Consider the following 15,226-nt stretch of genomic DNA (forward strand, 5'->3'; position numbering starts at 1 on the left):
CGTCTGGTTCGCCTCCGTCGAATTGGTGCATAAACAATTTGATGGAGGTAATTAATGCGCCTTCTCTGTTCAGTGATACCATCTGTAAAGATTCGATACAACTGCTGAAAAGACTCTTGGATGTTTATTTAGAGCTGCTAGGGCAACTTGAAGGTCCGACGGATGGAAACAATCTGACATGTGTGTTGTCGTTTTCACCCGCGAACGTTGTCGTGTAAACAAAACCATAGTGTGGTTTTTCTGCCCTCATCCAGGGCGTTGAAAGGAAGAGCGCCGGTTGTTGACGCAAATGATATTAGTGGCCAAACTGCGATACTAGCGTCCGTGTCAGTCCGTGACGTCATTGTGTACCAAAAGTACGTCTCCCCCTTTGACTTACATTGGCATAGAGACGCAAATGTAAATCGGCGCACAAATATGTTTGAGTTAAATCAACGACCCAGTACCAACATTTTTATCAACATCAACCGTTATTTCAATCAACAGGTTGTGTAAGTTGTAAAAGGTACCACAAGCTATTTAAGTAACTTGCTTTATATATATTTTTAGACAAACACCATAGACATTTTAAAGATAACGCTTTTCTTAAGTAATTATCAGATTTTTCAGTTTCATTTCATTGTATGTCTCTTCTTTGTAACTGAATACAATCGGGATTTGGGATGTAGGACATCATGTAACTGCTGTTTGGTTTTTTTTTTTACCTGGCAGCTGCTCGAGGTCTCAGCACAATTTATTCCACCAACGAGGAAGAAACGCTACTTCCTTGATGTAGAGATCGTCTAATTTGGTGAGGATGTGTCACATTTAAGCTGAACATACAGCTTCCTGTGTACAGGCACAGATGGTCATACACTTGGCTCTGATCGAGCTCATGGTTTTAGTGTACGTAAGATAAAAAAAACTACACGGCATCCATTCAGAATCAGGACTGGGATGTGGAAAATGGGAGATGCATAATCAAAGAATCTGCATTTAGGTTTTGAAATAAGGTGTTTATATGACAATTTCTGCCCAATAAATAACTATTTTGTGCCCCAAAAACATTTCCAGTTTCTCAGCAGGAACTCCGACTTGAAACCTTCTTTTATTTACCTTTCCTTAAGTATATATTATTATAATACAATGTTTTTTACATTGGGACCATTGGTCTGCTGTCAATTTCAGCAAATAATGGCAAGCTATTGCTATATTTACAAGTGGAGCAAAGTACAACGTACATTGTAAAATATGTTTTTAAAAACATCTTATTTTCTTTCACTGTGAAAGGCTTAGAATTGTAAGACATTTTTTTCTTTACCTAAAAAAAACGCTTTCAGATTGAAGTGTTTATATTTAGATTTATTGTCATTACATAATGCAGTGTTGTAACGAAATTATTTCACATCATTAATCCAAATGTGCAAAGGAACTAAAAGCCAGAGGAAGAAGAGGTTATATTACTTGAGTATACAGGTGAAACTGACGTCTGATTTAAGTGTTGTTTAGCTGTCCTATCATTAATCCAAATGTGCAAAGTCAGTAAAGGTAAGATAAATGGATATACTCAACTCAAGTCCATGTATCTCAAGTTGTACTTAAGTACAGAGATGTAAATGTACAGTGTTTACTTCCCACCTCTGACAAGTTCCGAGTACTTCTTCCACCTGGCATACAAGCTGATGCAAACCGCCGTTAAAACTCGAAAATGAAGAATATACATTTCACAAAATGTGTCGTTATGGTTAACGGAAACCGCGCAGAGTGAGACCTCTTCTCACGGTCCGCCTCCTCTCTGCTCAGTGTTTTAGGAAACGTGGCCTTACCTTACCGCAGCGTCAGTGTTTTGGATGAATGAGAAACACACAGCGGCTCTTCCATCTCTTCCACCCGTGTCTCAGCTACAGCACACGGCCTGCGTTTGAACCATGTCTGAGACGGAACAGATCCCAGAAGTCGCCGCTGCCGTCCTGGAGGCCCTGAACAACACGGACTCCAACGGGACCGAGGAGGCGCTCAATGCGACGGCTAAATTCGTGGCCAGTGCGGAGGGCACCGCGCTGGCGTACGGCAGCCTGGTGTTCATGGCTCTGCTGCCCATCTACTTCGGAGCCCTGCGGTCGGTCACTTGCTCCAAATCCAAGGTAACGTCTTCCAGCAGCAGCGGAGGATCGAGGATCTCTGTATTTTAACCCGGTTTCTCTTCAGTCAGCCGTTAGCCTCCACCGGTTGGGTGGTGAAAAGCTAACGGCTGGCTAACGGCTTTTTTCCAAACCTCTTTAAATAGTGTTCCTTGAACTGGACGTTGATAAAAGCCGAGGTGACAGCGAAATGAACCTTCAAAACGGGGGTTAATTTGTATACAAAAACAGCAAAAATAAGGTAGAATTAACAATACAGCTGTAAAGTAAAATGAACACCACAAGGCCTGAAACACAACAAACACAATCAACAGGTTGAAATAATAACCGTTAAAAATGCTAACAGCTGCCACGTCAGTTCTACCTTAATTCTGCCATTTCTGTACACCAATTAATCACAACTTCTGGGCTTTATTGGGCTGTAACCTCGGCTTCTATCAGTGTTTAGTTCGAGGAATTCACACTGCCTTAAAATAAAGTAAAATTAACACCACCAGGCCCCAAACACAACACACATGTATCCACAGGTTGAAATAAAGCTAAACCTTGATAAAAGCAAAGGCTTCAGCTAAATAAAACCTGAAGACAGGGATTCATTTTAAAACAAAATAGCAGAAATAATGTAGAACTATCGCCACAGCTGTTACCATTTAAGTGGTTATTATTTCAACCTGGTGCTTATTTGTTGTTCAGTGTTATACTGTACTTCTTGTACTTTTACATGAGTATTTCACTTTAAACATGGTTCTTTTACTCCAGTACATGTATTTAGTACCATTAGTTACTTTACATATTTTGATAATGATGGTAAATATAATGAACCCTTAAATCAACCTGTAGTTCACCTGCAGTAAATCCAGCAGCTACCCTGCAGTATACAAAGCCATTCAAACTAGCTGCACCTTTACCAGCTCTGAGAACACTTTAATGATCAATCATTATAAAACATATCAGAGATATTATTCTGAAATGGACCAATCAGACAATGACTACTTTTACTGAATAGTTGTGTACTTTACTTGTAAGGGAGTACTCCTACACTCTTCTACTTAGAAGTAACAGTACCCATTTTACCTCTGAACTGTAATGGAGTAGAAGTACCTAAATACGCAAGTAAAGTACTAGTATCTCAAAATTGTACTTAAATAAATTACTTTTGTAAATGTAGTAACTTTACACCACTGCAAATGTTACTTATAAAATACAGATAAATACGGTAAATTAAAGACATGCTAGAAAGTGTGTGTGTGTGTGTGTGTGACGTGTACAAGATGTATTTGCACTCTTCTTCTTTTGTGAACATGCGCAGTTTAGCCTGTAAGCTTTAGGTTAAAAAACTCCCACATCCTCTCTGCAGCTGCTGGTGGTTTCACTGTGAGATGACGGGTAGGTTTTGTGCGTCTGACGGATCGGTCGTGATGTAATACTCACAGTGACATGTAGAGACACATTTTGAGAAAAGGCAGAAACCAGAAAAACCCATTTGTTCTCCTATTTTCTGAGGTTTTATCCCAGGTGTGGTGTAACTGGGTTTGAATCCGGCTCCTGAACTCCTTTCTTCTTCTTCTTCTCCTCCTCCTCCTCTCTTCATTCTCCTTGTCTCTATTTCCTGGCAAACCTCCCTATAAGGAATTAAAATACATTAATTCAAACTGTGTTCCTCACCGATTTAAGTGATACTTTTGTTTCCTGTTGATTTGAATTCTTGGCGCCATGCTTCTAGTCCTCCTCTTTGTTGCCGATCTGATCCCTCTCTCTCTTCCTGTCTGTCTGTCTGTGCACATCTGTCTGTCCATCCATCCTGTCTGTCTGTCTGTAGGAGCTCGGAGAAAATGAGTACGATTCTGGGTTCAGAGTGAGTATGAGAGCCGCTGAGAGCACCAAATACACACACGGCACTAACACATCAACACTGGAGCTGTTAAACAGTGTGTGAGGAGCCCCCCTCAAACGGCAGACCACGACGCCCAAAATGAAGGTTTTCTTTCTGCGTTTATGTGACTAGGATCTGTTGTTTTCACAATAGAGTGGTGCAGCGATGACGTGATCGTAGGCCGACCCGTAAGGAAGCACCACAAGGGCTCCCAATGGGATTTTTACATTAGATTTTTAAATATAGTCGATCTCCGGATCAGGGGAGCACAGATTGCTCCTGTGGGGATAGTTTTGAGTGTATGTAAGTCGCTTTGGATAAAAGCAATCTAACAAGTAGCATGTGATGCGAAATGACTTCTCATCACCACCTCTAAACTCAAGGCGGCTCTGTTGCAAAGCCACGTTGATGTTACCTTTACGGATCATCTCTGCTTGTTGAGAGAACAAGTGCTATGCTAACCTTATGGTACGGCCTACAAAAAAACTTCGTCCCTGCAGCAATCCACACACAAGATGCAGAGCTCCCCCGTGATTTGAGTGAAGGAATCCCCAACATGGAGCCCTTTTTTTTTTAGTGCAGCAACAAAGATCCATTTTCTCCTTCTGTCCTCTTTTGCTTCCCATCATTGCTCCTCGTAAATCTTCCTTCCTTTCCTTCCTTCCCTCCCTTTCCTCTGTCCCACTTTCTCTCTCGGGGGAGTACGTGGAGGAGAATATAGATGGAGGTGACTCTTCTGCCAGACTCTGATCTGTCTGTTTGTGTCTTTGGTAACAGCAGCAGTAGATGAGTGTAGCAGGACAGCCTGAGCACACGGGAGACCCTCTCACATGTTTCAGTTTCAACTAGCGGTTGAAGTCACGTAATTCTTTCAAATGTATTGTGTGAACTACTGCGACGTCAGCCAGTGTCTTACCTAAGAGAGAAAAACATATTTAAAGAGGCCCTATTGTGCTTTTTGGGGTTTTCCATTTCCTGTAGTTTGTTATAGAGGTTTTAGTGCATGTCAATGGTCTGCAAAGGCTAAAATCCCTGTGTTCCCTCCAGAGGGAGTTTCTCTCTAAAACTGCCCCTCTGCCTCAAGTGCCTCCATTGGACTGCTTCATCACTCGTGCTTTTATTGACTAGAACTCCAACACATACATCATAGGCTAAGGGGCGGGACATCTCTAAGTGGTTGGGCAATCACAACAGAGCCGGCCAGCTTACCAATCAGAGCAGATTGGTTTCAGACAGAGGGTGAAAAGAGGTGCTGCAGCACAGGCAGTATGAGAAAAATAAAGAGCTTTTTGAACATTAAAGCATGGAGACATGTCCCAGGAGAGACACTACACACTGATATGAACCTGAAGATGAGCAGAATATGTCCTCTTTAATCTGATGATTCTCTTTTTTTCTAGTTGACAATTTCATAATAAGGAATGCTTTAGTTTTTTAGGCTGAATGAGGACATAACACTTCCATAAATGAAGCTTTGAAGGTAAAAAGGTTGACATTGGGTACCGCCCTATAGCACAGTGTTTGTCCTGGTGCTCGAGGTTGTACACGTGAGTCCTCTGAGTTGTGTTGTGGTTGTAGAAAAAAATGGATGCTTTGTATTTTATGGTCCTCTAGTTTGTATACAGAATGTGTTTGTGGGTTCGATTGGAGAGGGGGGTGCATGTTTGTGTCATGATCCTTCAACTTTGACCCTTTCAAAGCCAATGTGGTGCCAGATTTAACTTGGTGATAACAGTGTTATTAAAAGAAAGGATGTGAATTACACTTAATACAGACTTAATGAACAACATTACCTATTAGTTTTACATTGAATATTACACATAGTAAACCAATTAGACTTGTTTGCTTAAGCTTTACCTGCTGGTGGAAAGTGTATTTAGGTTTGTGTTGTTGCTTTAACACTATTTAACTGTGTGTTTCTTGGTTTAACTACCGTAAATGTTGTTTGGATTTAACTAGTTGTCCCCTGCATTAACAGTGAGTGCTACAACAGCCCTCTCTTGCTAACCCCTTTACTCTTTATTCATCTCTGTTTCTCTCTCTCTCTCCCAGAATGCATCAGACATGCCGGAAACGATCACCAGTCGAGACGCCGCAAGGTTTCCCATCATCGCCAGCTGCACTCTGTTCGGGCTCTACCTGTTCTTTAAGGTAACACAGGGTTTCCTCAGCCCACCTGCAGGGGTTTCACGCATGGCGGTTTCAGATATGCATCAGTTATCTCAGATTCCTGCAACAGACGGCAGTGCTGCAACATGAAAGAAACAACAGTGTTTATCCGACTAAAAACTACAGCCAGTTCACTACCTAAGTACATTTGATTTATTTATACTGAGAACCGAATGCTCTGATTGGCTGACAGCATTTTAATGAATGAAATCAAAAAACAACTCTCCAACTTTTTGTCCGCTGAAACACCAAACCAAACACTGTTTCAAAAACAATACTTCAGAATATTCCACCTTTTTGTTAGCGATACCAGCCACTCTAATCTGAAATCAAACTGAAAATGTCAAACAATTCATCAGTCATGTGCTCATGAAAAAGGAGAGCCCGCTTAAGACAGTAAAAACAGCGATACTTGACATGCATACGATTAATAACAGAACAATTAAGAGATCAAAAGGCATGCAAATCAAATAAAGTACCGTCTTCCACACTCAGTTGAATGTGTTCTGACGCAGGTATTTTCTCAAGAGTACATCAACCTGCTGCTGTCCGTCTACTTCTTTGGCCTGGGCGTGCTGGCTCTGTCTCACACCATGAGGTAAAGCAACACACAGATGCCCTGTTGTGATTAATGATTAAAAACAAGCACGGAAAGTCGTTTCAACTTGACTTTCCGATGATTTCTGACTCCTTCCTGTGTGTGTGTCTCAGCCCACTGATGTCCAGGATCTTTCCAGATTCTTTCTCAAACAAACAGTACCAGCTGCTCTTTACTCAGGGCGCCGAAGAGACCAAAGAAGGTGAGACCTGCTGAATAGACACAAGATGTTTAAAGAGCACTAATTCATCATTTCATCCTCTACTGATACTTCAGAAATGTAGTCTCAATGATTTGAGTGCTTCGATTCCACTGGGATTAAATAACCCAAACGCCAAAACCAGAAACTCTTAGGGAAGTGTGATTCCACGGTTTTGCTGTTTCTAATTTTTCAATTGACATGATGGAAATGGTGATAGGAAACTCCTGCATGTAAACAGGGATATTGGTGGCTGGATACAAATAGTTTAGACGTATTATCTATTTCATAATAAGGAAAATAATTATTTCAAAAAATGCATTTTTTTTTTATTCAAACCTGACTCAAGCTCCATATGTCTCCGTCTCTCTACAGAAATAGTCAACTATGAGTTTGACACCAAGAACCTGATATGCCTGGTCATCAGCAGCGTGGTGGGAGTCTGGTACCTGTTCAAAAAGGTAACGTTTCAAAAGTTCATATGGAAATGACAGATTAAAAACCAGCAGCTGCTGGTGACTAACGTCCTCCTGAAGAGCCGCACTGTCATACTGCCAGGATTTCATAATACTCAGTAAATATGTAAAGTAAATATGTATTTGATTTTAGTCTGGCGTTCATGCAGTGTTTTAACTATTGTAGTATGTAACAATACCAGGGTTTGTCTAAACCGGGTAACTTACTGTCAGCGTGCGCCCTCAAACCAAAATGCCGATTTCCCCCGTAAAAAGTTAAAGTGATGCCAGAAAACAAAATCTCTGTTGGTCAGAAAGGGTATAACTACGGACTGTGGCTGCGAGGTGGTGCGGTCGTCTTTAAACCAGAAGGTTGTGGCTTCGATCCCAGCCCTAACAGTCAACATGTCGATGTATCCTTGGGCAAGATGCCTAACCCCGATTTGCTCCCGATGGCATGGCCAACGGTGTATGAATGTGTGTGAAAGGTAGTAACCTAGAGCAAAAAGTGTACTGCTCTGTATGAATGGGGGTGAACGACATGTGGTATGTAAAGCACTTTGAGGGGTCGACGAGACTGCTATATAAGTACGAGTCCATTTACCATTTATAATGAGTCCAGAGATATGGAGATGGGGTCAGATGTCTGGTCAGACGGCAGAGACAGCTTACGGAGAATAAATAGGGGATGGATGTCCGGTGGGTCTGCTGGGGGACGAGTGGCGGGCAGCAGGCTGACACTGAGACTGAGATTTCTGACCCTTTCTTTTACTCTCCTTTTTTCTGGAGAGGAAGTAAAGAAACCCGAGCTCTGGATTTATTTGTTGTTGGAGGTGCAGTATATGACTCAGCAGCTTTAAGACATGAAGGAACTATTATTTTCTAATGCAGTATTTTCACCGGAAAGTGGGCGGGGCTTAATTTTGACCAGAAGTGACGTTAGCGCCTCATACTGTATTTTCTAGAAAAACTCCTGCTTTCTTTAAAAGGTACTATAAACAACTAAAGTTTGACGGAAGTTTTCAAAGTGGTTTTGGACCCTGTTGCTAGGACAGCAGGCAGTGCAAGTGTATTTTTATAGCATATTTCAGGGCAATTCAAAGTGCTTTGGAAACCTATGTAAAGCAGACGTAAAGACTTTGACTTTGAAGATGTAAGGGTTGCATTTTTCTGGGATCTTTTTCCAAATATTTCGAGCATACAAACTTAATTCTGAGTGATACGATCCACTTTCTTGGCAATAGAGAATAGATTATCGTCACAGCTCAAACAGCATCTAACTTGTGTGTGTGTGTGTCGCAGCACTGGATAGCCAACAACCTGTTCGGCCTGGCGTTCGCTCTGAACGGAGTGGAGCTGCTCCACCTGAACAACGTCAGCACCGGCTGCATCCTGCTGGGGGGGCTCTTTGTCTATGATGTCTTCTGGGTGAGATTACCTTCCTCACACACACATTCACTCACAATGAAACACTACTCTTATGTCACTCTAAAGTTCAGCATCTAAATAACAGCATTTAAGTTTAGCCACAAAGGTCGGGTTCCGGTTCTGATCATTTTCAGCTCAGATTTGTATCTTGTGCTTTGAATGTCTTTGCAAACCATGTACATGCACACACACCTCTTATCACACACTCCTGGAGAGGCAAAACCCCAAAAGGCATAACAGGACCTCTTTAAGTTAGTAAATTGTATTCCTTTCTTTGTCCCCAGGTGTTTGGGACCAACGTCATGGTAACAGTTGCCAAGTCCTTTGAAGCGCCAATCAAGTGTGAGTATGAGAGGTTGTTCTGAATACCTGCACGGATATCTCCGTCAGCACCTCAGTGTTTATTTGTAGCGCGCAGTGATCACCATGGTCTGAGACACTTCCTGCCGCACCAAACATTTCAGAAGATGTTTTTATTTGATTTAAGTTCTGCTCCTCTTTGTCTTCCAGTGGTGTTTCCTCAGGATTTATTGGAGAGAGGACTCGATGCCAGTAACTTTGCCATGCTGGGTCTCGGGGACATCGTCATCCCAGGAATCTTCATTGCTCTGCTGCTGCGCTTCGACGTCAGGTAACACCAGCCTCCTCCTCCTCCTCCTCTTCCTCTTCCTTCTTCTTTTTGTTCTTGTTCTTGTTCTTTTATTCAAACTGTCTCTTTCTTCCTGCAGCCTAAAGAAGCAAAGCAAGACGTATTTCTACTCCAGTTTCTTGGCCTACATCTTCGGACTGGGCCTCACCATCTTCGTCATGCACACCTTCAAACACGCACAGGTACGAGGGAAGGGGTCAGAGGTCATGCTGTGTACATTTTATTTTTTAAAAGTACAGATGAATGTATTATGTACTGCATAGAAAAAGACGCATCTTAAACTTTAATCTAAACCACTTGCTGGGATTCTGATGCTCTTCAATGTGTAATCCCAGAAATGCCTTACAGACATTTCCCCCCTTTCAAACAAATAGTCCCTGCTATAAAGAGCTTCATGTTTCTTATTCCACATCTGAAGAACTAAACCCATAACGGGTCCAACAACAGTGATGGTGCTTGAAAGGGATTGAATGATCTCCTCCAGAGTCCATGGTCATAGCAGCGGTGTGCTATGCAGAAACGTAATGGACATATTTGACAAAGCTGTGTAACAAGAATTCATCACGAGCTTAAAAAGCAATAACATGTGAGGGGTTTTTATTCTGCTCGATCATTTGTGCTCTCTCTATATTTGTTTCTGCTCTTTAGACATTGAACTGTGTTGAATCTATTGACACTGTTACTTGTTGACCGAATTAGTCAGCCGTGAGTTTCTATTTGACTATAAAGCAACATTCAACGCCACAAAACCCTGTCCCAACACACAGCGCTGCATGAGAAGTATTGCATTGTTTTATGACTGACTGACCGTGTGTGGTGTGTGTGTGTGTGCGCAGCCCGCTCTGCTGTACCTGGTCCCGGCCTGCATCGGCTTCCCCGTCATCGTAGCGCTGGTCAAAGGAGAACTCACCGAGTTGTTCAGGTGAGTGTCCATGGCGAGCACGCATCCAGGCGGGCCATGTGATGATCTGACTGAGCTCCGCGTCACAGATTCAGTTCGGGAGACATTTGAATCGAGAGGAGTGGAGAATGAGAGACATTTGAATCGACAGTGAAATGTGTCCTCTGCATTTAACCCATCCTAGTACTAGGATCACTGGGCAACTACTGTGCAGCGCCCGGTGAGCAATGGGGAGGGGGGATTGGAGGTGTCCGGTGCCTTGCTCAAGGGCAACACAGCAGGGCCTAGGAGTCACAGCAGGGCCTAGGAGGTGAACTGGGACCTCTCCAAGTAGCAGTCCACTTTCCATATTTCAAGTCTGTTTGGGGACTTGAACCGGCGACCCTACGATTCCCAGTCCAAGCCCCTACTGACTGCAGGTTGTAAGGGTCTGTGACTGTGTTCAAATCTCAGAGCTGGTTGGAGTGAAACCTTTTTGAATCCTCATTTCTGCACAAACATTTGTGAACCTTTAATTCTCTATCCAAATACAGAATCCCTCCCTATGAAAGGTTCAGAGCTTGAAATGTTCCCAGAGCAGATCATGAACCCGTCGGTCTTTGTCTTCATCTTTTGAGAGACAGCCCTCATCTCTAGGCATCGTCATTTCATCTCCCAAATCCTCGCCTAGTCCCTCCACCACTCCCTCTCCTCCTCGGCTCCTTTTCTTACCCTTCCTTCCTTCCTTCCTTATCTCGCCATCTCTCTGCTCCGTTACCTCCCTCTCTCTCCTCATTTCCCCTTCTCTCTCCTTTATCTTCCATCCCTCACGTTTCTCAGATTAAAAATAGTAGAAGTAACTTTAAGATAAAAAACTTACATTCTCTCTTTCTTCTTTCTCTCCTCCCTCCCCTTTCCACCTTTCTTTTATATATTCCTTTCTCCATATTTGTCTCTCATTTTCACCCCCTATATTTTTATTCTTATTTTCTCCCCCGTGTCTTTTCTTTTCCATCCATTCTTTCCTCTCCTCCCCCCCACCCCCCTCACCCCCCCCCCCGTGGATAGCTTTGAGTCTTCAGAGGAGGTCCTCCCTGCCTCCCCCCGCCTCACCTCCTACCCGACTGTCAGCGGCTCCCCCGCCAGCCTGGCTAGCTCCATGGACGCTGTCTCTATGGTGACACGCTCCTCCCCTCGTCGTCGCCGGTTACAGCCCGACTCCATGTAGAGGCCCTGCCCCCTTCTCTTTTAACTCCCCCCCTCCCCTTCCTGTCTCACCTGAGCAGGTAATCAGGATTATAACAAGCGCTGCCATCCGTCCGTCCGTCTCTCCATTATTTGATAATATATCAGTATTAGCTTTGCAGTTATTGTTTAAATGTCACACTTTAAGTCAAATCTTGTTGCCTGTTCACCCCCGACAAAACGTTTGTACAGTTATGATGTTTTAGTTCACATTTCACAGATAAACCAGTTTATCCCCAATAGGTCAGTTGATAAGTAAACAAATGGCACAAACATGTCCATTATATGTTTGAAATGGGAAGTTAATTCTTCAGTGTTGAGAGTACTATTGTGTTGCCTCTGAACACTACAACGTTACTTAAAGAAAACACTCTTAAAATCAAGACTCGAAGTCCGATTACTTTGCCAGGATGTTCTAGTATCATAGTTTGCGGAACATGAGAAGAGCTGATTGAGATTATTTTGACAGACTTTAGCATTAGCACGACTTGAGATCTATGGGAGAGGACTTTTATTGTTTTAGACCAAAAGTGAGAAAAGAGGAATTATTTTTTAAAGATTTCAGGAGAATTTAATATATTTCTTTGACTTTGGTAAGACATGCATACAAAATGGAAATCAATTTGGCCATCACCCTGTTCCTTTATAACCCTAACAAGGATTATGTTTGTATTATTTCTGCAACTTCACAATGTTTTATATATTTATTTTCACCTATTTAGCCTTTTCCCAATTATTGCATTTACTGTGGTTTGCATTTTGCGCTTTCTCCATAATTCTGATAGGTTGTGCTGCTCTAAACATGCGAGCCAGTAACCGCCGCTGTGTTTCCTTTTAGCGTGATTTTGTTTTTTAGCGCGAGTAGAACACGATACAGACCCTGGTGATTTTACTCTGAGCTGTGTACCTCTGTCCTCTCTACAGTTATGAGGAGACCGTTCCTGAAGACACAGAGGCTAAAGAAGACGGCGAATCAGAGAAGAAGGACCAATAGCATCCATCGCTGCCCCCCCCCCACACCCCGCCCTCGTCAAACACTTCTCATCCAGCCTGCTGCCGCCACATTTCAACGAAGCCCCTCCCGCTCCCGCCTCTCCAGCTTCCTGTTTTTCGCCAGGCGGGATCTCACCAGGGGGGGGGGCTCTCGCGTAGCCAGCGTAGTCCGTGTCTGGTCTCCGTGGTAACAGCTGCTGTCGTGCAACGACGGCGGTCTTTGTCATTAAAGGTTGTGCCGTTACGACAGCTCAGACTCGGTGCCTGCCATGTTTCCTCTGTCTGTCTCTCAGCTGCACGCACACAGGGAAAACACACAACCTCTGCGGCTTTTCCCCCCAAAAATACACACACACACCCACCGAGTGTTTAGGTGTACGTTTAATAATATGCATGTGACAGCAGCTGCAGCGTCATCTGATCCACTTGTGTGTTTGCAGCTTAATGGCTCAGATGGACTGGGAAACCAGTAACCATTCACTGTTTGAAAGAGTGGAGAGATCACACGGTCAAACAAGTGCTTCTGTCTTTTGTTTCAAAGCCTCAAACAAAGAACCACGATTGTCAACCTCTTGAATAAGGTACCTGGGCTTGTATATTCCATGATGTGACTTGTGAAACTCCTGATTTCCTGTCCGTCTTCCCGCTGTGGTTCTTTGTTTCTGGTTTTCTTCTCTGGTTTAATTTGGCGCCGGGTCGCCGCTCAGTCTGCCTTCTGCTTTTTTCTCACATCTGTTTTTTTTTTGTGTTTTTTTTAAAGGCCAGAATTTTAAGATGAAAAATCCAGTTTGTAAACAGTAAGCTGCTCACTGTACATCCGCCTGTCCTTTACACTGACTGCACCAGCTGCATGTAAGGAAATAAACCCTGCTTACGGTCCGGCCTGTGGCGCTCAAATGGCTTCAAATTAAACCTGCGGTGACCGTTCCAAGCAGTATGTCTTATTCAGACATTGTTTGATAGTGTTATTTTTTTACTTTTTTACACTTTTATCACGGGAGATTCTTCTTTTTTTTGTCATCGAATCTAATGTTTAGATCTAAACCAACACTGTAGGATTACACATCTTTGAAACACCTCACAAATATGCATTTTCATTTCTATTTATTCATATAAAAACTTCAGTAATTTAACAGCTGGTAGCTTTTAACAAACATTACAGGCTCTAGTCTTTGAGATTGACCTTGTTCTCTTTTTGCAACTCACTCTCCGCTCTTTTTTTTTTTAGTAGTTCTTCAGAGTTTACCTTTATTACTACAGGTGAGGATTTACCTGCCTGGTTAAGCTAAAGTCGAGTCAAATCTTTTGTACATCTGTTTTGAGTCTTAAAGTTCTGGCCTGTGAGGAGTAAAGGGAGGAGGAGGGTGAAGTGTGAACCTCCTCTGCTGAATATTAACAGTCCTCGTTCTCAGATCTTATTGGTAAAGAGGTTGCGAGGGGCGGGGCCCTGCGGTCTCCTCGTCCAATAGGCTGTAAGAATGAGCCGAGGAGACAGGAGTATTTTTTAATGTCTCAGTCTTGATAAACTAAATGATCTGGGGTTTCGGACAGTTGGTCCAAACGATTAATGCCATTAGTTAATCAACACGTGTTTTCTACAATAAAACAAACTTATTTTTTGTTAACTTCTTATTTAAGAAAGCCAATAAAACAGCGACTGAATAGATCAGTTTTTTAAATTGTCTATCGCACATTTGACAGGTCTTTAAAAATCATTTGTAGGATGTGATGAACATTGCTGGACTGAAAAAAGGCAATTCAACAACAACATCCCTTTGCTGTGTGATTTGATTTCTCAGATGCCAAAAATGTCTAAATCTGTTGCTTAAGGTCAGATGTTTGTAGGGTGACTCACAATACACGGTTGGAAAAAAAAAAGAATGTACCAAATGAAAGCAGCCAGACCAGGAGATCCTGAATATCAGTATCTAGTATGTTTCAAAAAGAAATGCTATCCTTTCCCACAATGCATCGTAAACCTTCAAATGTACTTTCTATCAGTGGCTTTGAGTTTTTTAAAGTCAGAATTTCACAATAGAAGTTCTGAATTATGTCAGAATACTGAGATTTAAAATGTAATTCCATTTTTTGTAGTAATTTTGATTTAATTTAGAGGTTTTTTTTTCTAAATTACAACATTTCTCTGTACGACACCATGAAGTCTTCACAAATGTTTGGTGAATTGTAATTTTTAAGTCTTGCTTACATTTGGAAAATGTAGAGCAGCTCTGTGGATGCTTGAGAAAAGCTTCTCTGATTGGACCGTTCGGCCTCACGTCCTTATTCTCAATGTTATCGGTGTTGTTGCTTTATGAGAAAGATGCACAGTTTTTGTACTTCGATGTAAAACATGAAAATAAATGGAAGTATCATTCCCATATTCAGCTCCGTGACGTTCAGTAGCCCCTCATCATTTTAAATACAATGTACCTGAAATGTTTTTATTTCTCTTTCTCTCTCTGGTTGCATTTGTGCAGGAAGTCATTTTACGGCCCTGACTGTATCTATTTTATTTGCAATAAATGTTTTGGTGTTTTGATCACCATATAGAGAAGCATAACTCTGAGTCAGTGTGTTTTTTTTTTGCATGCAGCTCTTTTAGGTGTATTATGTACCA

The 15,226-nt window shown here is 42.3% G+C and overlaps 1 protein-coding gene across 2 annotated transcripts; it reads left to right on the plus strand.

Annotated features, from left to right (window-relative positions):
* Positions 1-1,785: 1,785 nt before the first annotated feature.
* hm13 (histocompatibility (minor) 13) lies at positions 1,786-15,169 on the plus strand. 2 transcript variants are annotated; one of them, XM_063884052.1, is made up of 12 exons: positions 1,786-2,123; positions 3,940-3,975; positions 6,046-6,144; positions 6,678-6,760; positions 6,874-6,962; positions 7,335-7,420; positions 8,717-8,842; positions 9,127-9,184; positions 9,353-9,473; positions 9,571-9,673; positions 10,328-10,413; positions 12,541-15,169. In XM_063884052.1, the coding sequence occupies exons 1-12, from the start codon at positions 1,908-1,910 to the stop codon at positions 12,608-12,610; spliced, it is 1,173 nt and encodes a 390-aa protein (XP_063740122.1). In that variant the 5' UTR covers positions 1,786-1,907; the 3' UTR covers positions 12,611-15,169. The 2 variants fall into 2 exon arrangements, with proteins under 2 accessions (XP_063740122.1, XP_063740130.1); XM_063884060.1 differs by lacking the exon at positions 3,940-3,975.
* Positions 15,170-15,226: the final 57 nt, after the last annotated feature.

Source organism: Eleginops maclovinus, chromosome 1 (genome assembly GCF_036324505.1).
Source record: "Eleginops maclovinus isolate JMC-PN-2008 ecotype Puerto Natales chromosome 1, JC_Emac_rtc_rv5, whole genome shotgun sequence".
Classification (NCBI taxonomy): domain Eukaryota; kingdom Metazoa; phylum Chordata; class Actinopteri; order Perciformes; family Eleginopidae; genus Eleginops; species Eleginops maclovinus.